At 28.5% G+C, this 22,571-nt stretch overlaps 2 protein-coding genes and 1 long non-coding RNA gene across 3 annotated transcripts; 2 read left to right on the top strand and 1 right to left on the bottom strand.

Annotated features, from left to right (window-relative positions):
- The first annotated feature begins 25 nt into the window (after positions 1 to 25).
- On the top strand, positions 26 to 2,236 carry LOC114128581 (uncharacterized). Its single transcript, XR_003592764.2, has 2 exons — positions 26 to 709; positions 2,052 to 2,236. It is a non-coding gene; the product is annotated as an uncharacterized LOC114128581 (long non-coding RNA).
- Positions 2,237 to 3,067: 831 nt separating this feature from the next.
- LOC114128580 (chitin synthase chs-2) lies at positions 3,068 to 16,220 on the bottom strand. The gene is made up of 20 exons (XM_027993125.2): positions 16,063 to 16,220; positions 10,275 to 10,412; positions 9,888 to 10,132; positions 9,507 to 9,800; positions 9,218 to 9,445; positions 8,943 to 9,142; positions 8,724 to 8,874; positions 8,323 to 8,525; positions 8,074 to 8,262; positions 7,748 to 8,012; positions 7,214 to 7,687; positions 6,947 to 7,147; positions 6,654 to 6,880; positions 6,412 to 6,579; positions 5,729 to 6,282; positions 5,528 to 5,670; positions 5,093 to 5,430; positions 4,851 to 5,018; positions 4,517 to 4,775; positions 3,068 to 3,814 (listed from the first exon to the last, which is right to left on the bottom strand). The coding sequence occupies exons 2-20, from the start codon at positions 10,406 to 10,408 to the stop codon at positions 3,552 to 3,554; spliced, it is 4,704 nt and encodes a 1,567-aa protein (XP_027848926.2). The 5' UTR covers positions 10,409 to 10,412; positions 16,063 to 16,220; the 3' UTR covers positions 3,068 to 3,551.
- A 1,802-nt stretch (positions 16,221 to 18,022) lies between these two features.
- Positions 18,023 to 22,217, top strand: LOC114128527 (uncharacterized). Its single transcript, XM_027993050.2, has 3 exons — positions 18,023 to 18,135; positions 21,540 to 21,658; positions 21,768 to 22,217. The coding sequence occupies exons 1-3, from the start codon at positions 18,112 to 18,114 to the stop codon at positions 22,033 to 22,035; spliced, it is 411 nt and encodes a 136-aa protein (XP_027848851.2). The 5' UTR covers positions 18,023 to 18,111; the 3' UTR covers positions 22,036 to 22,217.
- Positions 22,218 to 22,571: the final 354 nt, after the last annotated feature.

The raw sequence follows: 22,571 nt of genomic DNA, 5'->3' as shown, positions 1-22,571 counted from the left end.
AAGCAAAAGTTTTGGTTATATTTGCACTAGAAGTGAATTAAAATTATGTATAATATTGTGTCATAGTTGGTATAGCTATAGTACCTAGCTATAGACTACTTATATGCACATATAAGTATTACAAGATTATGTAACAATAATAATATTTTTCAATAGGTAGTTTTTTTTCGTATTAGGAATCAAAAACAAAATTATATTATACATCAACAATAAACTTTGTGTTAGGCAGGTTCATAGGTATCTACGTAACACAATTGCCTCTCATATCGTTTATTTTCAAAAGTTTGCAGTTTCGATTTTTGTACGTTACTTCTAAATCGTACAAAATTAAACTCAACAGTTGTTTATCTGCAATTACCAACTGAAATCCAATCTCCAGTGACTATATAAATAGTTATTTTATGAAGCCATCTCTGGCATAATGTCATAATATAATAGTGGGGATGGCCAGATGGGTAGAAATCTAAAAATCTTTAAAGTTTAAAATTATTAATTTACAAAAATTGATTTATGTACCTACTTTTATACTATGAATTGGGTTTGTGCGAAGGTTGGCTGTCTACATTAACACTGGAATAATTGGTAGGCACTGGTTGGGTACTTTAAATAGTTGATTCATAAAAATAGGTTCTTGTTGCCATTGTTATATATCACTAACCCAATAGTCCGTTCGTAGAAAACAATATGGCTATCAAATACTTGTCTAGAGGTAAGTGCGATGTTTTTTTAAGTTTTAATTGGTTTTACAATCCTATCAAATCATCCAAATTATTGAGGATGATAATTTATCAGTACTCTTATAGGATCCATCTGGTATTAGAATTAAAATCCACGCCGTGAATAATTTTATCCTTTCTCTCATCTCTAGTCTGTTATGCCTAATCACTTCCTGACTATTGTGTTAGAAAAGTAGTGACATTGAAAAGTTAGAAAACATTGAATACTTCTTGAAAAGGAATGGTGTTTTAGTTGTCTTTTTAATTTATGATGATGTTATTTTTATAAAAGCCTGCTACTGGTAAATTACCTTGACGAATAGTATTTTTCCTATCACCAATGTAGAATTATATAGTCCATTTCAGAAAATTTTGGGCAAGCTTGTCATAGTCTTCAGAAAGTAAGCGCTTAGTATGGTTTGAACCACTTTTCAGTATATTAATATAGGTAGGTAGGAACATTATAAAATGAGAAAACAATTAGGTACCTATAAAGTATTAGTACCTACCTGTATACCTATTATAACTAGGCGGCAAGGCTACAGAGTCTAAAAAATTAATTATTGATTTTTTTTTTTTTAATATACCTAGTACCTAGGTAAGTTACAGTTTCATTATGTTTACTAAATAATAGTTATGAATTAAATATCTAGGTACCTAGGTACTCCACTGAGTTAAATTAGGTTAGGAAAATTATATTTATTGTTTGTATCGTGACATTATTGTACGAATTAATAATTGGTAGAAACATAATTTCATAAGTTATTTATGAATTATGATGAGTCATTATTGATGACATTAGAAATATGAAAAGATAACTTTTGAACTACCTACTTTATTACCGTTTAAAGCTGAACTCGCTGAAAAAAACTAAACATTTTTTGGAGGCAAATAAATAAATTAAAATCATAATTATGATTTGTAAATGTAAACAATTTGAGAGCATAATAATTATTGGTGCTGTACTGCTGTTTAGTATGCTCACTACATCCTATACTATATATTATATTAATATATACATACCTACTTTAACAATTTAATATATTTCCTACTCAGATATTGAGTTCAATGTCTAATATCTAAAATCTAATTGATATTTTTGCCGACCCAAATATGATTGATTATTATGATAATAATAATATTTATTATTATTATTGATTATTATGATATGATTTTGGTTTGAGATTTTAGATGCTATAAAGTATAAATCCTTATTATAAAAATCTAAAAGAACGCTTGTTTTTCCTTTAAATGTAAAATTCAGAATTCTCTATAGGTAATTGTGGAATTTAAGTTTCTAGTAAAATTAATAACCATAATGTTTAATATTTACAGACAGGGTGATGGAAACCTTTGATTGTTAATCATGTAGTTGCTGATGTTGCTGTACTTAATAATTTTCGAAAATCGTGCGAAACTATAATATATGTAAAAGAATTTAAATTTTGGTGTATTCAGAACCATTAAAAAAAAACCACCTTTTTCACCAACCACTGGAAATTATATCCTAAACTGACAAATCAACTCCGTTCAGAATCATTTTTCGTATATAATGATAGATATAAGGTAGGTAGTACTGTAGTAGATATCTATTAGATTCAAATTTAATACACCCATTACCTATTATAGTGACCTACTATTCAGCAGAGTGCAGAGCGTTACTCACTTGACCACTCTTTTTAAAATTAACATTATACAATTTTTCATCATTGTATAATTTTGATAATTTGTTTTTTTTTGTATCGCAAAAATATATTATGCTGTTTATTTTCATATCACACAATAATTTCATAACAAACTCATAATTTTCTAAGTAAGTACCTACTTAGAAGTTTTGCGTTTTTTCACATTATTTTAAACTCATTTTTATAAAATATATTAATATTAAAAACTTAATGATAGTAGTCATTAATATTAAATTAACTATATATCTATGCACATTTAATTGTAACTTGACTAATAAATAGCAGTAGTAATAACTAGGTAGTAAGTAATCTACTTATCTACTGTTATTTGAATTTTCACAATCTATTAATATTGATGTGGATCGATCGACATTCAAACAAACTATAGGTATATAAGTATATTTAAAAACTATAGGCATAGTCTATAAAAACTATTGGTCACGATTAAACATCAATGGGTGTTTCATATTTATAGTATCATACTACCATTAATAGAATAATCACATAAGTCGTAGTGGTTATATCATAATATTAAAAATTTACAAACCTCCTTAAAGGCATTTTTGTAACGTATTCAACATTAATTTGTTACAGCGACACAGCGTACAATGTCATATTATAATGGCATGTTAATAATAAAGTAAAATAATATCATAAAACATAAAATATGGTACAAAATGAGCAATAGTTTATTGTATACATAGGTATTTTTATGTCATGGTAAAGTATAATAAAAAGGCATTTATATAATAGAAAAATTAAGTAATTAGAGTATGTATATCACATCGACGAGTATTTTTAAGAAACCCGTCAGAGCCGTGTAATGGCCAATATATAATAGCTAGGTATAGGCAGTTCGGTATCGAAATTCGTCTTCGAATTGGGTTTTTAACCGTAGATCTCGATGCACCGGCTTAAGCGGCTCGGAAAACAAGGGGGAAACGAGACCGCAGACGGGTAAAAGAAATATAAATTATATTATAATATTTTTTTATAGACGATACACGATGACCACGCTTCGGTTTCTTCGTGTTGTGATTTATGTTTTTTGACTAGAAACGCTCCGTTGAGAGGATCGTTTTTTATCTCCGTCTATCGGGCTCATTATCCCTCTCGTCCGATCCGATGTCGTTTCAGATCGTTTAAAGATTCAGTTGATGGCGTGCATTGGCAACCGGTCGTCTCCGTCACCGTCGTCGCGCTCGTATGCCAAATTTTGACTACCCTTGAATATGTCTTTAACGCTGATTCCCGCGTTCGATTGCCGCTGTGTCTGGTTGAACGCATTACTCGCGCCTAACGTTTGCATCTGAGACTTGCGCCTCTCCGCTTGCATGGATCGTCTCCTCACCTCGAGCGCCTGTCGAACTTCCTTGCCCATAGTGAGTTTCCGGCCTAACACTGGCGTGCCACCTGTAAACGAATACGGAATAATAATTATACAAAACTGTTATTGAGTGTCAAAAATCAGATTATTGTATTTACGTATCTGTACAAGTGAGATGCAAGTTAAACAGGCGTCTAATATTTTTGAAATCAAAAGTCGAGTTGATATTGTATTTAAATTAGTTATTTAACTAGGTCTATAACTAATTTAAATGATTTATAATCTATGATTTAAGGAGGCGTATAAATATTGTCGACCCAGGAAGTAAAAAGTGTAAATGCGGCCCTGGTTTATATACCTATATTTTGTCAATGCGTTATTAGGTCGTTAAAGTTACAATATTTAAAATTATTTTTATGATTTGAAACTTACTTAGGTACATATAATATAAACATATATTTATTCTAATATTATTATTTTATAGAAATTGTAATAATTTTGATAGTAGTTTATTTGAATTTACTAGATATTAATACGTATATTATGTGTATTATCTATGTATATTTTTAATTATGATGCATTTGAAGAAAAATAATTTAGGATACCGATAAACCATTAGATAATATCACCAAATTACTACCTATCTCTAGCTATGGATCTCCATTTAAAACATGGGACTATCTCGGAAGTTGAATCACTGACTATAATTTACCTACAATATTTTGATACGGTGCAAGTATCTGTCATATAAAAAATTCTTTAATAATATATAATAAGTATTAACGTACCTTGCGGTTCATCTTCATCCTCTCCCATTTTCATTTGCAAGAATCTCTTGCGGAAAGCCACGTCCAGTGTGCCAATTGTTCGCGTCTTTTGCCGTTGTTTTTCTAGGTTGTAAATTGTTCGACGGCGGCCCACAGCGTTATCGCCACTGGACCCTGATTCATTATCGTAGTCACCATTGATACCCCTCAAACGTTGTAGGTGTTTGACGATGACGACTGCTTGTTTGTCTAGTAGACCATCGTGGGTCAAATCTTCAGTCTGAAACCGAGAAACGTCGATCATTTATAAATTGATGAAAACTTTCAAAAAATAAAAGTTGCCATATGCGTTTACCTTTTTGTTGCAACACAAGTTTAAGTCCGTTGAAGCAAGTATGTGAGACAAAGTACCGAATCGATGGAACAACATGGCGGTAAACTGAATTACTATGATGAACGCGAAGAAGAACACGAACACCAAACCGATGGGTTCCAAGTGTAAGTACTCTTTGCTGATAATGATCTGTAATCGTTTGGTTTTATAATATAATTAAATTGTCCATAATAAAACAGTTAAAACAATGATATAATTTTTACCTCAGACGTCTCTGCAATAGTCGTAATATTTGTCTTGACGCCTATCGGCCAGTCCAGATGAAGTTTGTCCTTGTTTAATTGGAGCAAGAAAACAATGAGTACGAATAGAGCATTGATCATGAAAAACGAGAACACAGATTTGTTCCTCAGTTCGATCAAGTCTGCTGCGATTCGAGCCTTTTCATCTTTATCTTCATCGATCGGATATAAATATTTGTCTATCAAATCTCGCCAGAACTGTTGTTCAGCTGTAGATAAAAACGCTACCGGACCCTTTCGTAGAGATTTATCTTCAATCCAGAAAGGATTGATGTCATCGTTACGTTCTATTTTGGGTTCTGAAATGGACCAAAAATATATTTCATTATTCTCAGTTACAACTTAAATTAAACTAAATCGAATATTATAATGTTATCAATAAATAACAACGTTTACCTAAAGATTCTTCGTCAGTCTCAGTATCAGAGTGTTCGTTTTGGGAAGTTTCTTCTTGAACTGGGTCCAGAGCAATCTGATGGGGAACGCTACTAGTCGAAGCGTTTCTCTTACGGTTCACTGATGTTGGATCGATCACAACCCTATTATAAAGACTCCCGCATTAATGTACATTCTGGAATTGTGTATTGTGGTACTTACTTTTCAATGTGATCCATCCGTTTACCTAAACCTTCTAATGAATCAGCTATCCTTACCAGCTGCTGACCTTCGTTCACGGGTTTCTGATAAGTGCAAAACATACATTTGAAAAGTCCAGCGAACGACAATTCAAACGAGCCCTCTTCATTGTCCTCGTTGGGGTCCCAGTTTTGCAAAAACCCAAGCATTGACTTTTGTTTGTTTTTCTTTTCTGACTCCTCAGCGGCTTTTTTTTCTGCTTCCATTTCTTTTTTGGTTCTTTTTACTTGAACCTCTCTCGTACCCCATGTGACAATGTTGAGATTTATAATGGAGTACAATATTAAAAGCAAATACATAGATGGAATGGATAGCCAATATATACCGAAGTATATGATACAAGAGAATTCTTGCGGATGGAGAAGTGCTGCTATTATAAACGAACTCATCATGGCGATTAAAAATATTGCAGATGGCGATCCGATACCGTCCTCACCCAGCTGTAGGGCCGTACCGACAATAACGGCCATCATCACTAACGCGTACAGAGCTGATAGAATTTGCGCCAATAATAGCTGTGAACAAGAATGATTATTAAAATATATACGATCATATTAAAAAATAATAATAATAATATTAATATTTAATTATTATGAGTTGATGTTATCAAAATACTCATTGTAAAACTACCAATTATAATTTACCTGTATATTTGATTTGCATGTGAAGCATACAAAAACAAACAATACTATCGGTATAATATTGTAATAGAAACTGGTCCAATTGTCAATATGAAATACAGCCACAAAGGCTCCAACCAACATAAGAAATATAGTTCCCGGTCCTAAAATGGTACCTCCCATTAACATGATCTGAAAATAGTCAATTGTTGAGTAAGTAAAAAAATCGCTCATTAGATATATTAGTTTTCAACGGAAATATTTACATGATAACTGATGTAGGGCATTGAAATGTTATCGTTTATTTTAATTGTTTTCTTGTAATCCATAAGCAAATCCATGATATTTGCCATTGTCGACGGTACCCATCTTCTTCGCTGATTATAAAACTCATTGAAGCTTTCTGGACAATGAGTATATGCGTCACTAGCAGCTGAATATTCTACTCGATATCCTCTTTGTAATAACAGTGTACAAAGCCATCTGTCTTCGCCTTAATATTTAAGGTAAATTTATTACAAATCGTTTTAATTTTAGTGCCAAAATGTATGTTATTTACCTTGATCATATTGTACGTAATGTCTTGCTTCATCAGATTTTAATGTATATCTTTTCATCACGTTATCGTCCATAAGAGCTTTACCCCTGAACAACGAGAAACACCCAGGACTGCAAAGCACACAACCAATCATGTGTTCAGTAGCTTTTTGGAGCCAATGACCAATGGCGTATTCAAAAACTTGATACCACGCCAATGGACCTAAACAATAAATAAACACAATATTATTAAATAGGGTAAATAATAAATTTTATGTTCAAGGATTACCTCCTCCAATTGGATGGATTCTTCCACAGGCGGCTCCCAAATTTTTATTTTTTTTCATTAAATCTATCAAAAGCCTGACTGCATGTGGTTGGAAATCGATATCTCCATCAAGCGTCAATAAAAACGTATTTTCAGCAATGACTTCTTTCCGTTCAACGGAAATCGGCAATTCCATTAATCGATGACCAAGTAAGTAATACATGTACATAACCTGACTCCATCGTTTTCTATGCCGAATTTTGGATTTGTCTTTAATGTGTACGGTGAGCTTAGTTTTTCCAGGTAACGTCCATACTAGACGGCCACCATACGGAGCGGGATACTTAGTTGGAGGTTTGATGCGTATATTTGTTTCATGCACGTGAGTTGCTGCTTCATCGATTGTACTAACTAAAAGTTTTACGAACCTATTTACCTGATTCCAATCATCGTTTTCGTCACTGATTTCGAATCCGTCGTCCATGAATATGTGAGCTGAATAAATTATGTTTTAGAATTAATTATTTTATATAATATGCAGAAACTTTGACTTACTTTCAAATTCGTAATAGTCTGGATCGACTACTCGCAAATATTTCTGGGCCACACGACGTGCGCACTGATCTTCGTCCATTCGGAGGATCGACTTTAACATCTCCATCATTTCTTCGTGCGTTTCGTGCCACATAGTCGCACAAGCGTAAATTCTTGTAATACTATCAGATTTCTTCACAGTCTTAGGGGCTGTACTGCTTACATCCGTGTGCACAGATATTGTTTCATAATATTCGTCTGGTTCTTTATCTCGATCGGCCAAGTCCTTGATGAATAAATAATGTTAGTTTAATTACTTTAAACTGAAATCAATTAAAAATGCTTACTTCAGTTTTTACGTCTTTTTCGTCATTCAATTTCCTGTTCATTCCCAATGATTGATCTATCAACAAAGAATCGTACATAGGTCTAGCAAAAAGCTTTTCAGTGGTCGCTAGACGTTCACACTTAGGTGTCCAAATATGTAACGTTACCCAAGTTTGAGATAGAAGCCACAATAGCCATACCCATACGTGCTAAAAATCATTACAATAATGAGTTACACAATACCATTAATATTGATTTAAGTAGCTCACTTCTTTAGTGATAAAGTTGTTCAAGAAATTGACATCAGGGGAATCGAAAAATAAATAATCTGGAATAGAATTATGGAAAAAACAAGGATCATCGTGACGCAAACCACACGCGATTATCAATACAGACATAGTAACTGGTACTGTTAGATTTACTGGAAACGCATAACTAAATCCTTGAATCATAATTTTGCAAGCAAATTTACCTGTGAAAGATATAAAAATGTCAGTTATCAATGTGTAATTAAAACTGAAGTGTATAATAATAATTATTCATTTAAAATAATGAAGTAACACATTTTGATACTGAAGTAATCTCACATATCACCCAATATGTACATATCTTTAAATTAATGGTACAATTGTTGATCTCTATTGAGTATATTAATATTAACCATATTTACCGAAAATATAACACAGATATGCCGAAATAATTTGTAAAAGAAGAACGTGTAAGGCAGTTACATATTCTGCATCAATGTCAACTGAATCTCCAGTTGTAACTATATCAGCAAGATCTGGTAAAATTGTTCCACTTCGTGTTACTTGATTTACCTGAATAATACATAAACAAAATAATAATATTAATAAAAATTGCAAATATTTTTATTATTATGAATTACCTCGAGAACTTGTATCTTGTGTTGTGAAAAGCCAGCGTTGACTAATGAAAAGATTTGAGTAACATTTTCACCCTTAAAGAACATAACCACTAACATGAAACACATGAAACATAACATTTTCCAAATAGACATTAGCATATATATGAAATAACGCGTTCTTCGCATTCGATCTTTTATGTGGTATGCAAACTTCATAAATCCTAAAAATTTAAAAACAATTTTATTCTAACGTTATCTTCAATTATTTCATAAATATAATTTCAAGTATAGCCTACCAAAAAATGTATTCTTGGTTGTATAATTTTCCCAGTAACCACAAGATATACAAAATACTGAAATTGGAATAGAAAGGTTATTCATCTGCTTTTCCGGGTGTAACAAAGGCCATAAAAAGAAACCAGTGGCTTGTGACCCAACAGCAATTAGATCCATTAAGACTTTGGCGTATATTTCAGACTTTTCCGAATTTGTTTTACAACCTTTTGTTGTCCTTGATAATAAATCTGTAAAATTTTACTTTTTATTGAAAACTCTATAAATTAATTTAAAAAATAATAAACTTACTGAGCAAAGCTGGCACGAAACAAAGACAATTGGTAAGCATTGCACCTTTGACGACGTCTAAATTTGGTAGTACAACATACACAAGCAAAACTAAACCAAAGACGTGAAGAGTTTCCATAATGAGAACAAAACCGAAATCGAATAAAGGAGGTCTTTTACACGACTTGAAGAAACAAATTCTCAATGATCGTATTAAAGTTCCAATTTCTGGTACAATAAATGCTAGCAGTAAACACCATATCCACGCTACACGTTCTTCAGTTGGAAGGTTGACAACGTAAAATTTATCACGACCTATGAAAAAAGAAATGATGATTTGATTAAATACTTGATTACAAACAGAATTTGCCGTTCAGTAAAATAAAAACTTAAAATAATTACTTAGGTCTTTATTGCAGAATGTGACGACACGATCGGCTCTAATTTGAGATGTCATAAAAAACATACTAATTTTGGAAATAACGCCACAACACAGGACAACTATGAATGTGGTCAAATATGCTAGGATTTTCAACACACGTATAGTAAATTCGAGACATGCTTGATTAGCCATAGATCCACTGTCGCTGCGTGGAGGCAAATCTCGAAAAACGTCCCATGCTTTAGTATCTGCCAAAGTCCTTTGACTAAAATATATTAATAATTAATTAAGTCAATTTATTTTTAAATTTTTATCACATTTCATTGTATTATATATTAAAACACACACATGCACACACACACACACACACACACACACACACCACACACACACACACAATTAAATACCTTCCACCATATAAGTCTTGGGTTAAAGGTGAATTTTCGTCATCGTCTGAAGAATTCTCGTCACTATCGTGAAGTCTTTGGTGAGACATATTATTCACGGATGGAACAAACGACAAACGCTGAAGAGACGTCATTGCGCTGAAAACAATTTAGAGCTATATTTAAAAAATGAAACTGATACTATGACAAAAGAATTTTTACTATAAATGTAGGTACTTAATGTTTTTATAAGGTGCCTTATATAAGTAATGAAACTCATTCAAATACGGGACTTAATTAAATTATAATAATACAATACTTTTTATTATTTATTAAATATAATACGGGACAGGCCCAATTTGAATGTACATTCACAAAGAGAAAAAAAAATATAGATATTTTTAATATTAAATTAAAATTAAACATATTGTGATACCGAAGTATAGATAGACATTTATTTATAATTCGCTTATTTTAATAACAAAAAGATAACGCAACAAAAATATGGTTTAAAACGTTGGTCAATTTCAGCACTTAGGATGATTCAACATATAATTGTATACTGTATAGGAACAATATATAGTTTTTGCGTTTTTGAGTATAAATCATTATATAAATTTTAACGTTTAATGTTACCTATAATTGTACTTTCAAACGTTATTGGATTATTCCGTTTAACGTTATTTCAATTTTTCGTTTCAAATTTTAGGTTAAAATTAAAAGCAAAATTGAAAACATCAATAATGCATTCTATGAAATTGTATATAAACATTAGAATTAATTTAATTACTTATAGAAATATATTATTAATATAAGTATATTCAATGTAATATTTAATTAAAAAAAGAACAATAATGAAATATTTCTAAAAAAAAAAATCAGTAGATGGCTAACTTTGAATTGATCATATTAATTGCATTGTGAAAATAAGACAAATAAAATTGAAATGATGATATTATTTGTTTATAATATTATTTTTCTAGCCTAAAAAAGCATAAACATACGTTATTTTTTATAACGTTATTTGTAATTATTCTAAATACTGAGCGGAGCGATGAATGTATTGATTTTATAATGACGTGAGTGTGTTGTTTATATATGTATATACGAATTATAAATAGTCAATAATATGCTTCAGTTTTCAACTTTGAGGGTGATTTTAAATAGTTAAATTGATCTAGTTTCTACTTTAGAGAGGTAAAAATTAAAAATCTCTTGTACTATTTTATAATTAGGAAAAATAGATATTTAATCGTAATAATTATTTCTTTTCAAACGATTTTTTAATTCATAAACAAAATAACCGTATTACATTTAAATTTTTTTTTGTTTTTTTTTCTGTAAAAATTTAATATAAAATCCCACATAAGTTTTCTACTTAAAATAATAGTTAATATTATAATAAAATAATGTTGAACGCTTAAGTTTATTTTTAAACTAACAATTTTTATTTTTATTTTTAATTATTATTAAAACTTAGTTATATTATAATTACTGAAAAACTCAATTATTATATCGGCTATTAAGAGTTAATTTATTATAAATTATAGTAGTTAGGTACGATATTGCACATTTTATAACACTTTGTTCGGTTTTGTTCAGAAACACATCGAAAATTACGAACTATAGATATAATAATTATAATGCGCTTTATACACGGCATTAAGTAGTAGTACTTAGTATGGCTTATTTTAAATTAATCATGCGATTTAAATAATATAATAAATACAACTTTGTAATAAAAATAAATTAATTAAAAAATACATAACATAATTTATTAAAAAAAACCCACGGTAGAATTACAAGAAGCTATAAGTGAAATCTAGTTACTTTTTATTTTATAGTAGATATAATATGCTGATCTAAATAATTATTAGGTTCTTTTTAAATGTTTTTATGATTATTCTATTTACTATCTAAGTAAAGTCCGTTTTTTCAGTTAGGAGGTATACACAAGTCATGACTAATGGTTTTATTATGGATTGGATATTAAATTTATTTCATTATTATTATTATTATTATTGTTTTTACAAATTATAAAGACTATAGTCGGACGTTTTGTTTCTTTTTTACAATTGACAATGAAAATGAATTCATGTATAGGTACATAATATATTCCCATTCAATAAACCAATACACGTGGAGCTAAAATATATTTTGATTGCCTTCAATATTTTATTCCATTGATTTATCCGACACGATATTGAACTTGCTTTTATTTCAAATTCGGCATGTTTAAAGTAACAAGTTTACAACTATTATTTCGTAAACAGTGTTTCAAGGATAGGTAATCAAAGAGAAATTAGTAGGTAGTGTATAATATTTATTAGACATTAGTAATTTGTAAAAATGTGTACCTACATAATATGACCTGTTCACGACCTTTATAAGAATGCTAAAACTGTGGTTATCTATTATGAACTAAGGTTGTAGTTTTGTATTGGTACATAAGGTTAGTAGTATATATAACTCACTTTATTACTGTTGCCTACAAAAGTATCTTGAAAATATATGTTACATCACTACGTCAGAATAGTGTCGTGAGGATAAAATTATGCAACAAAAATATTATGTTCTAATACAGGTGCCCAGTTATTTGGCACCAACATTTGATAGATTAAATTTAAAATAGGTATACATTAATTTACTTTTAGTATTCAAAACTCATAAGCTAGCAGTCTAGCACTAATAAGTATTAATTATCGTATAAAAAATAATTAATGTTTTATATATACTCAACAAAAACAATTTAATATAATTTTATGATTTAATAGTCATAATATTATAATATATTTTAGTATCAACCGATTTTGATTAATTATTACGGATTGTTCTTTTGTATTTGTATACAAATTAAACACATTATTTTTAATATGAACACTTTTTATACCTAAGTATCTATTACGAATTTCGTTAATCATTTAACCAATACAATATTATATCACAAAAATTGTGTTTATACTAAATTTATTTTCTTGAATCTACTTAGATCATTTAAAATTATTTGTAGACAAAATATTTGAAGCTGAACCTTTAAATTAATTTTTTTAAATTTTTTTTTTACATATTAACGTAGGTATTTTATCATTTTGTTTAAATTTAAATTTCTGTTTATATGGCTCTTAAAAATTAAAATGTAATAGTTATAATCGATTTTATAATACAAAAATCATTTTTTATTTTTTTAAAAACCGGTTTTAAATTGTACACGATGTAGGAAAAGTATGCCAGTAGTTCAATTTAATCGGTACAATAAACAAGAGTATAATAATTCGTTAACAGTGCATGATGAATGATGATGTTTTAAGTATAATCTACGCGATAGAGGTTTACTATGTATATTATATGATGACGATTCTCAACCACACCGAAGTCGTCGAGTACAATGACGAGAACGGTCAATGTCAGGACTTGTGTTGTAGGAATACCATCTCGTTCGTTTCCATAGAAATCTCAACATGTATTTAATTTTCCATTAACGATCGCAAAACGTCTCAATAATTATTCGATTTGTGTAGAGCGGTGACCTGAAGACGCACACTAATATAAGAGGGGAGAGCACTGAGTTTAGATTACGGCCGTGGGCGAGATTACAATTGAAATAAAATCAACGATTTATGATTTACGAATTACAATATAATATATAATAATAAGAATAGCGCACAGACAATGGGAGCGATGGACACAAATGAAATTAATTAAAAACTAAACAAAATAGCCACGTTAGAATACGAAAAATACGGCGGTGTATTTAGAATTTAGATACATATGATTATTATTATTACTATCGCCTACATTCAGTGGCGAATGCAGGGGGAGGGTTGGGGGTTCAAACCCCCTCCCAAATGAATGGATGATTAATTTCAAACGCATTTATTCTCACTTATGAACCTTCAAAGAATTCTAATTTTTTCAAAACCCCCACAAAATTTTTTCCTGTGTCCGCCCCTGCCTACATTGTCCAATTCTTTTATAATAATTATAAAGTTATAAAATAATATAAAATTTCAAATTAAAAAAAAAATATCTATTTTTTATGATCTGCTTTTTATATAGATATTGTTTTACGATTTTCCTTAAATTTTAATTCCATAGACGTGTTTACAGATGTTTTGCTATACATTGCTGTATAATGTATAATATTATGCTGTAATAAAATCTCATATTATTGTTATTAGTTTTTTTTTTTTAGAAAAATTTCAAATTATGACTTAAACCTTAAAACCTATATTAAAATGTCATTCATTTTTTAAGTTTTTATCAATAATAGTTGGTAATACGACTGATATCAAAATTATATTTTATCATAAATTACTATATACTCATCTGAGTACTTTACTATGTGATTAGTGTTGTTCCCAAGTCTGTTTTAGTTTAATATTAATAAAAATTGTTTTGAAGACTTTTGTTGGAACATTTAAAGCTTTAAGAACAATACAGATGTAAAAGTCTGGCTACCGCTATGCGCCTATGCATATGATACCTTTGATTGTTCATTGCTATGATAAACTTCTTATAATCTAATGTCTATAATAACGTCCAACTAATTAAAATCCTTGTTAATTTCATACTTGCAATTATTTAATTTCAAAAATTGTATAACTAGCTTTACGCTTTACGATATTTTCTTAATCATCTAAGCATTTTCTTTATTGTCTTAATTTTCTACGAGCGCAATATTTCTGGAACAATATTATAATAGCGTTCGTGATGTGAACTGTACAGGTTTCGCACTGCATTCAGTTAGTTTCATTTTCGTAGACGCAAAATTTGTATCGCATAGCGTTGTATACGCTACAACGTGTCTGTATATAGTTGTAAAATGTAATATTGTTGTCTAGTATAGCAAGGCACATTAGCCGTGAAAGTGAAACGGTCTCCGGTCGTCGGTTCGAGTGAAAGGAAAAATCTAAGGAATTGGTGCATTGCTTTATTTTTATTTTGTTAACGTTGGAACATTCTTATTTTATTTGTAAACGAATATAACAACACTTATAGTGTACTATAGGTATATTATAAATAACTACTATAGGTATATTATAGTACGTGAACTAGTGATATTTACTTATTTATATTTCTAATTACAGTCAGTGACATTTATAATACTATATATTACTATACATACATTCTTTTGAAATTGTACCTATTAAGTTTTATCATAAACGATTAAAATATAAAATAGCTAGCCAGCTAGATAGTGGGTAATATAGATAATCTAATAGGTTTTTAAACTAAAATAAGCTATTCTAGTTCGATATAAAGAAAGTAACAATGTAACAAGTGTTCAGTTGAGCGTTAAAAACAAAAGGATAAAAATCAAAAATTATCCTAAGCCCCATGAGTCACGATTATATTTCTTAACTGTTAATAAGGTCATAACTATATGACTATGTATTTAAAAATGTATCGATTTCTTAATTGATTAAACCTATGAATCATAATATATAACTATTTCATTTTAATGTTCATTATATAAGAAAAGTGTATTATGTCATTTATATTATATATTTATAAACCAACTGAATTATATTTTATGTTTAAACAAGCGAGAGACTTTAACGCTAAATATTTTAGTAAAAAAGTTTAAATAACTTGCTATTTTATATTTTGTAGTTGAACAAAATATTATATAAATATTAATGCATAAATGTTTATAAAGGGAAATTTGTAATACAATATATTTTTGTTTGGGATTTTATAGTCGAAAAGTTTTTAAGAAATTACCTAAGTGAATATTATAATGTAGAAATTCGTTTAAAGTTTAAAGCATTGTAAATTTGGAAATCATATAATAATATAATTTTTTTACCTTTGATATAGTTAATCGAATCGCGTAGACTTGAGTAATCCAATCCGGCTAGGTCTACATTCTTTGATATTTGAACACGTCTACAACACAATGTTATTAAACCACAAGCGAACGCCAACACGCGGCCAGACAACTGTGGCCTGCAAAGAGACAGGTCTTTGGCTTTCCTTCTTGGTGGGAGACTCGTAAAGCAGGTTCATATGGTTGGTTTGAAAGCAAAAAAAAAAAAAGCGAATAGAGAAGGACAATAAAGAAACCGTCTACAGACTATGTAATGATTCGTTACCCCACCTCCGAGAGTGATATATTAAAGTATTAAACGATTCCATGCACAAAATAATTGTTGCGGGTGCTAAAGGTATTCGTGGTGTAATTCCTCGGGGCTTGTTGAATGTCACTCGACAAAATGTTTCTTAAATACCTTTCTATGAATAAGTTCAAGTCGAATTTCATTGTCCTGCTAATGAAAAAAAAATGTTAATTAATAACAATACTAATATATCAGTCTTTGTTATAACGAATTATTCAGTTCGTGTGAATTTGTTTTAAAAAAAATAATAAATAATATCTCTGCTGGAATTTTATTATTTTTTTTTTTTTTGTCATTCTAATGAAATTTGTATAAATTGTGTAGGTACTTGAACATTTGTTATTTATATACCTTATCTACTATAGGAACAATGTATATAGGTATGTATTGAAAGTGAATAAAAATTGTACACCAATTCAAATCTAAAATTTATTAAAAACAAAAATATATTTTAAATATTATACAAACCTTCTTTTTTAAAATTTTGAATCTTTAATGGTCATACAAAGTTATTTATTTTCAGTTTTTAGGTGAACCATAAAATATGCAGATAATAATAAATGTATGATAAATGATAATAATTATTATTATATGTTTAAAAAGTAGGTAAGTCGTAAGAACAATAGTTGATACTGGAATTGTTTTCGTAAAAAGTTGAATCCTTCAATATACCTACCTAGGTTAAAAATAATGTTTAAAATTCCGATTAGGTACATAATAAAAAATTCCATTTATCGAATATTTGAAGATAGAGTAATTAATATATATTATTCATAAGTATTGTGATGATTCATGGTCAATTTGACATTTTCCTAAAAATAAATTTTGTATAATTTTTTAACAAACCTGTTTGAGAATTACCAATATTATTTGCAACTCATGAAATGACCAACGGTAATTCCGAAAATTGTATTTATATTTACCATTATTTTATTTATCATGTTAAATTAGTTGTAAATATCATGTTTTTAAGTTAGACTTGACTACTCGAAAAGTTGAATACTTGTTTAATTGTATACTTGTATACATTTAATACCGTAGTATATGAAAATTTTGTATGTATTTAAAGTTTATTGTTTCTTCGCTTTATTGGAATTTCATGGTCACTGATTTTATTTTCCTCAACTCTGTGTCTCTGTTGATAATATTATATATAGGTAATAGGTACAACTATACAAGGATACTAAAACTACGAAGTTCTCTCTTAGAATTAGTTTATTGATATATATATATCAAATATGTATAATGTATAAAGTTATATAATAGTAAATTGTACATATTGGTATATTACATATTACTGGAAAATTCTATTGCATATATTGGTAATACTGTACATATCTTTAACACCTATATTACAACGTGTGATGACGTATCCTTATTCATTACCTACCTATATTTAAAAAAAATGTATAGCAAATTTATGAATTTCTTTGCTAAAATATGTTATTTATTTGTAAGTTCTTACAACCTATATTTAGGTTTAACTTTAAGACTAAAAAAATATAAAAATACAATATTTTTGTATTTATGTATGGTTTTTGTGTGATAAAGTTTTGTAGTAATAATATAATGATAACAATTATATTTATAAATTATTTGGCTATATAAGAATAGCATTCAAACATTTTGATTATCAATGTTTACTAAAAACCATGTGATTAAATTGTTATTTTTTAATAATAATAGTAATAACGCAAACAATAAACATCAAACGTTATTGTTAAAAGAACAGTAATATAATGAATCATAGTAATTTAATAAAGGTAAGTTTAAATATTAAATAAACAAATAAAATGGATATCTGCCTATAAGTAATATATTTTTTAAAACGTTTTTTTAGATATATGAGTATGATATATAATTTAATATTAAGTATGATTACAAATATAAGTATAATTATATATTATTTGAAATGGTATCTATGAAAATAGATTAATAAATTAGTTTAAGGTATATTTCCCTAATATCCAACCCATAATAGTTTGTATTTATTGAAATTCATGTTTTATAAATAACTGTTTGACAAGGTATTCAATGTAATACATTTTTTTTCTTGATGAAAACGGCTACTAACTAATTTCAATTATCATGTACTAATAAGTGGAATATTGTAAAATTATTATAATATTATAAAATTGTTAAAATACTTAATTTTTATAAAATCATTAATCCTTAATATTATAATACTAAAAAAAATGTATAACACTGTCTAGTAAAATAATTCGGCCCAGGGAACGTAAATCGGTCAGTTTAGGTGTTCTGCACTCTGCAGTATAAACTTGTATTTTATGGGAGTCGTAGTATGAATATGGATACCTGGAAAGTGTGCCATACAAATTAATAAAGTTATATGACCGTGGTACTCACAGTATTATAATAACAGGAAGCTTATAAATAAAAATAATAGTCGTGTTATAAACTGAAAATCTAAGAAATGTGTATCAAAAATTTAAAATAGGCGTATTACAAAAAAAAAAAAAAGATTGGTCAGTACTTTCTAAATGTAAAATATGATATATTAATTAAATATAAATTAAACTGGGAACAAACAATTTTATTACAATTATAAAATACAATAATATTTATTTTATCAGTGTTCTGTAAATTAGGTCATATCATTCATATCTGATATTTTTCAATTATTGAGCAACTCATAAGTATAGTTACCTATTTAAGCAATGAAATATGTCTCTTTAAGATTAGTTATAGACAGTTATAGTAAGTAGGTATTTAAAACGGTTGACTAGAATGTTTAATGGAATGAGACGAATCTGATTGTATTTAATTAAAATACACGAAAATAAAACACTAATTACTAAAGACTTAGATGTTCAATCGTTCTAAAACGATAATCTAATTTTAAATATTTAAATTTTAATGTTATCTATGTGGTAGTCATTTAAATAAAACGGATTATACAATAAATGAATAATGATGACGTCTTCTTAACGAACCAAAGTGTCACTATTATTATAGATGTACACATTTTTTTTTTTAGTATTGTAAAACCTATATTTCATTAATAAATATGCTATCACTGCAGAATAATCGAATGAAATGTCATCTCCAGTAAAATAATAGGTTTTCTTTATTCAAAACTTTTTTTGTTAATTTTATAAAACCTACATCGGGCTATATTAAGGTTTATTGGTTTTAAATACCCATTGTTATACTTCAACCTCCAAATGGATTTTAAATAATAGTAATAAATAATAATAATAATAATGAACGCATAAAATTGACGGGGGCGTTGTCCGTCTATTGCACCTCCGCAATAATCTCGCCCATATAACTATTATAATATGATATTAACACAGCGCGTTATTATACAACATTATTCTTATGAAATGACCAGTCTGTGTATTTAGTTCGTTAAAACGGGTGTTGTTGGTTGTGTTTCGAAAAAAAACTGGAAAATATAATATGCATTATAATAATCATTAATTTATATGTAATAATATATAATCTACAGTTTGTGCGTTGTACGTATATAATATACATTTAATGTAAATAGGTAATCATAATCCGATCGGCGACAAATCTTGCGTGAATCCTATTTAGGATAAGAATATAATAGTATGTAGAACTGTGGACGTAAATATTGTTGTTGCAGTAGACCAATTATTATATGACTACCTCACAACAATGTCGACGTAGGTGGACAAATTTACGATCGTAGGTGGTGCGTTGAACTCGTTTGAACTTATTATATTATGTTTTATACACGATTGAGCGTGACAGCTATATAACAAATTCATACAAATACAAAGAATTACATACGTTCACATATTATATTATATTGTGTTATCCAATCGATAGATAAAACATATGTAATATAACTAATAAACTCATTTTACATGTGCTTATAATAAATGAAACTATATTATACTAAATTCGTTAATTAAATATTTATTTATAATCCAATACTTTGTTCTAATATTTAACCAAAAATGGTATTCAAAATATTTTTTTTGTATATTCACTTGTTGCATATAACTAAGTTTTTAAGTATTATAATAAATAGTTACTATTGCGAAGTTCCGAATACTACTATCATAGTCATGAGTTCATGACTCATGAATCATGATACTCGTTTCATTTAGGTATAGTATAATTATTCCTAAATCAGATACAGATTTTTCTTAAACAAGAATATATTATTATAATATATTTATACATTTTTGAATTCAATTTATAGTTAATTTTTATAATTTGTGTTTTTTTCATTCTAAAAACAGTGTTGATTTTATTATTTATAGAACAAAGCAGTACCTAGTAAAATAAAACAATTTTAACTACCTAATTAATTATGCGATAATGATTATGTTTCATTAGGTAATCATTATTATATTGGTATTAAAATCACCATGTTATACTATTAGCTTACGGCCTTACTAGTTTATAAGCTTCTTTTTTTCACTACTACACTACGATACTACGATACTGTCATTTGTATCTTTTATTGATATTACTATTTTTGTTGTTACAAATATAAATTTGTTTTTAATATTTTTTGTTAATTATGTTTTAAATAATAATTGTAGTATTATATTAATTAATATTTTTAATGCTGTACTTTCACTTTCACGTAGCATATCTGTATTGAAAGTGACTAATCTCTTATCTAACTATAATTATTATAATTTTTGTAATATTGATATAGTTTTAGAACTAAATTAATTATACAGAGTAATCAGTAAGTTTTAAAACGAGATTATAATATAATAATAATAATAATAATAATGAGACTAATAAATAATAATATATTATGATATAATTAATGCGGTTATTAAATATTTTACATTATAAATGTTATTTGTTATTGTTCTGTGTAAGTATTATAATATGCTTACAGTATAACTAAGAATTTTCAAACCTATTGAACACCTGGTGTGTAATAATAATATATTTTATTATTATTTATAATAATCCTTTTATAAAAAATAATACGTAACTATTTTTTGTATTCAGTAATTATTATTTTTTTGTGTTCCTATACATATACTACAACTACATAACCAAAAAATTACTGAAAAGTTTAGAAAATTAAATGATTATAAAAAGCGTGTTCTATTTAGTCATGCGAACCTTGGTTTTTTTCTCCAATAATGTGAATAATGGCAATAATATGGTAAAACAAATAATAAATCTTGTTGAATTTATGCAGTCAACACCAGAAGATGATTACGTTTCTTTCATGGTCTATCTACGAACCAACAGTGTCTGGAAAACAGTGAGTGACGTGTTCAGGATGTTAAACGAAACTAGGCCCGAAGATCCGATCGAGTAAATTAATATATATTATATAGTATTATCGAGAGTCAAGGTTATGAGTGTATTATTATTATTGTTTTTTTGCTAGTTAGACGTTTTGAGAAATTACGTGTTCTTTTAGGTTCTTCAAGGCGAATGTAAAAATCGATAACAGTGACAGCAGAGCCATTGAAGAAACGCGTCGAGAAATCGCAGAAGCCGAAAAAAAGCTTAAGATCTTAAAACGTGATAAACTTGTGTTGACGGCTAACTTAGATTTTCTCGACAAAACCATTCGTGGTGTAAATCGAAAACCAAATTTGGGTGTTCGAAGCACCGTTGACTACGCGGAGTACGACGACAACGAAACAATTTCCGAAACGTTTTCTTATTCCGACCACGTATTGTAGGTGCGCACGCTGTACGTGCAGATGAGTACAAAACAGCCGTGTCGACGGACGTAGAACAACAGCTTTAGCGTTATAAAAATACAAAATAAAAATTATTATCCAAACACAGACAACGATTCGTATTAGTCGTACTTAATATACTACCTATATATTACATAATATACAGTTATTATTGTTTATAATATGATAATACACTCTCGCGCAAACCTAATTTAAGTATACGTATGATATAGTCGCCGGTCGGTGGTTCACCGTTCGGGCCTCACGACGATTTTATACATTCATCAGGAGGTCGTTATACAACCATAGCTATAGAATAGTATAGAATTTTAGTACCTAATATATTTTTACCCCGCACAAACACCATAAATATACACTTACATTTCAATGGGTAATGGCATCCGAATCTGAATTTTACATTTTTACACCGTTAATTTTTACGTATATCTAAGTAGGAAGTATATAATATGATAATAATGTATACTATAGTGATTATATTATCGAGACGTTGAGTACCTAGTGGCTATAGTGGTATT

The sequence above is a fragment of the Aphis gossypii genome, chromosome 1, assembly GCF_020184175.1.
Source record: "Aphis gossypii isolate Hap1 chromosome 1, ASM2018417v2, whole genome shotgun sequence".
Lineage (NCBI taxonomy): Eukaryota > Metazoa > Arthropoda > Insecta > Hemiptera > Aphididae > Aphis > Aphis gossypii.
The sequence above is the reverse complement of the archived record's forward strand: the minus strand, read 5'-3'. Positions and strand labels throughout refer to the sequence as shown.

What these genes read in the sequence shown, in the direction of transcription:
- LOC114128527 (XM_027993050.2), top strand. Translation starts at nt 18,112, where the DNA reads ATGAATCATAGTAATTTAATAAAG. An exon ending in ATCATAGTAATTTAATAAAG is followed by an intron (nt 18,136 to 21,539) that starts GTAAGTTTAAAT and finishes GAATTTATGCAG; the next exon opens with TCAACACCAGAAGATGATTA. An exon ending in AGGCCCGAAGATCCGATCGA is followed by an intron (nt 21,659 to 21,767) that starts GTAAATTAATAT and finishes GTGTTCTTTTAG; the next exon opens with GTTCTTCAAGGCGAATGTAA.
- LOC114128580 (XM_027993125.2), bottom strand. Translation starts at nt 10,408, where the DNA reads ATGACGTCTCTTCAGCGTTTGTCGTTTGTTCCATCCGTGAATAATATG. An exon ending in CAAGACTTATATGGTGGAAG is followed by an intron (nt 10,133 to 10,274) that starts GTATTTAATTGT and finishes AATATATTTTAG; the next exon opens with TCAAAGGACTTTGGCAGATA. An exon ending in AGACTATTACGAATTTGAAA is followed by an intron (nt 7,688 to 7,747) that starts GTAAGTCAAAGT and finishes TAATTTATTCAG; the next exon opens with CTCACATATTCATGGACGAC.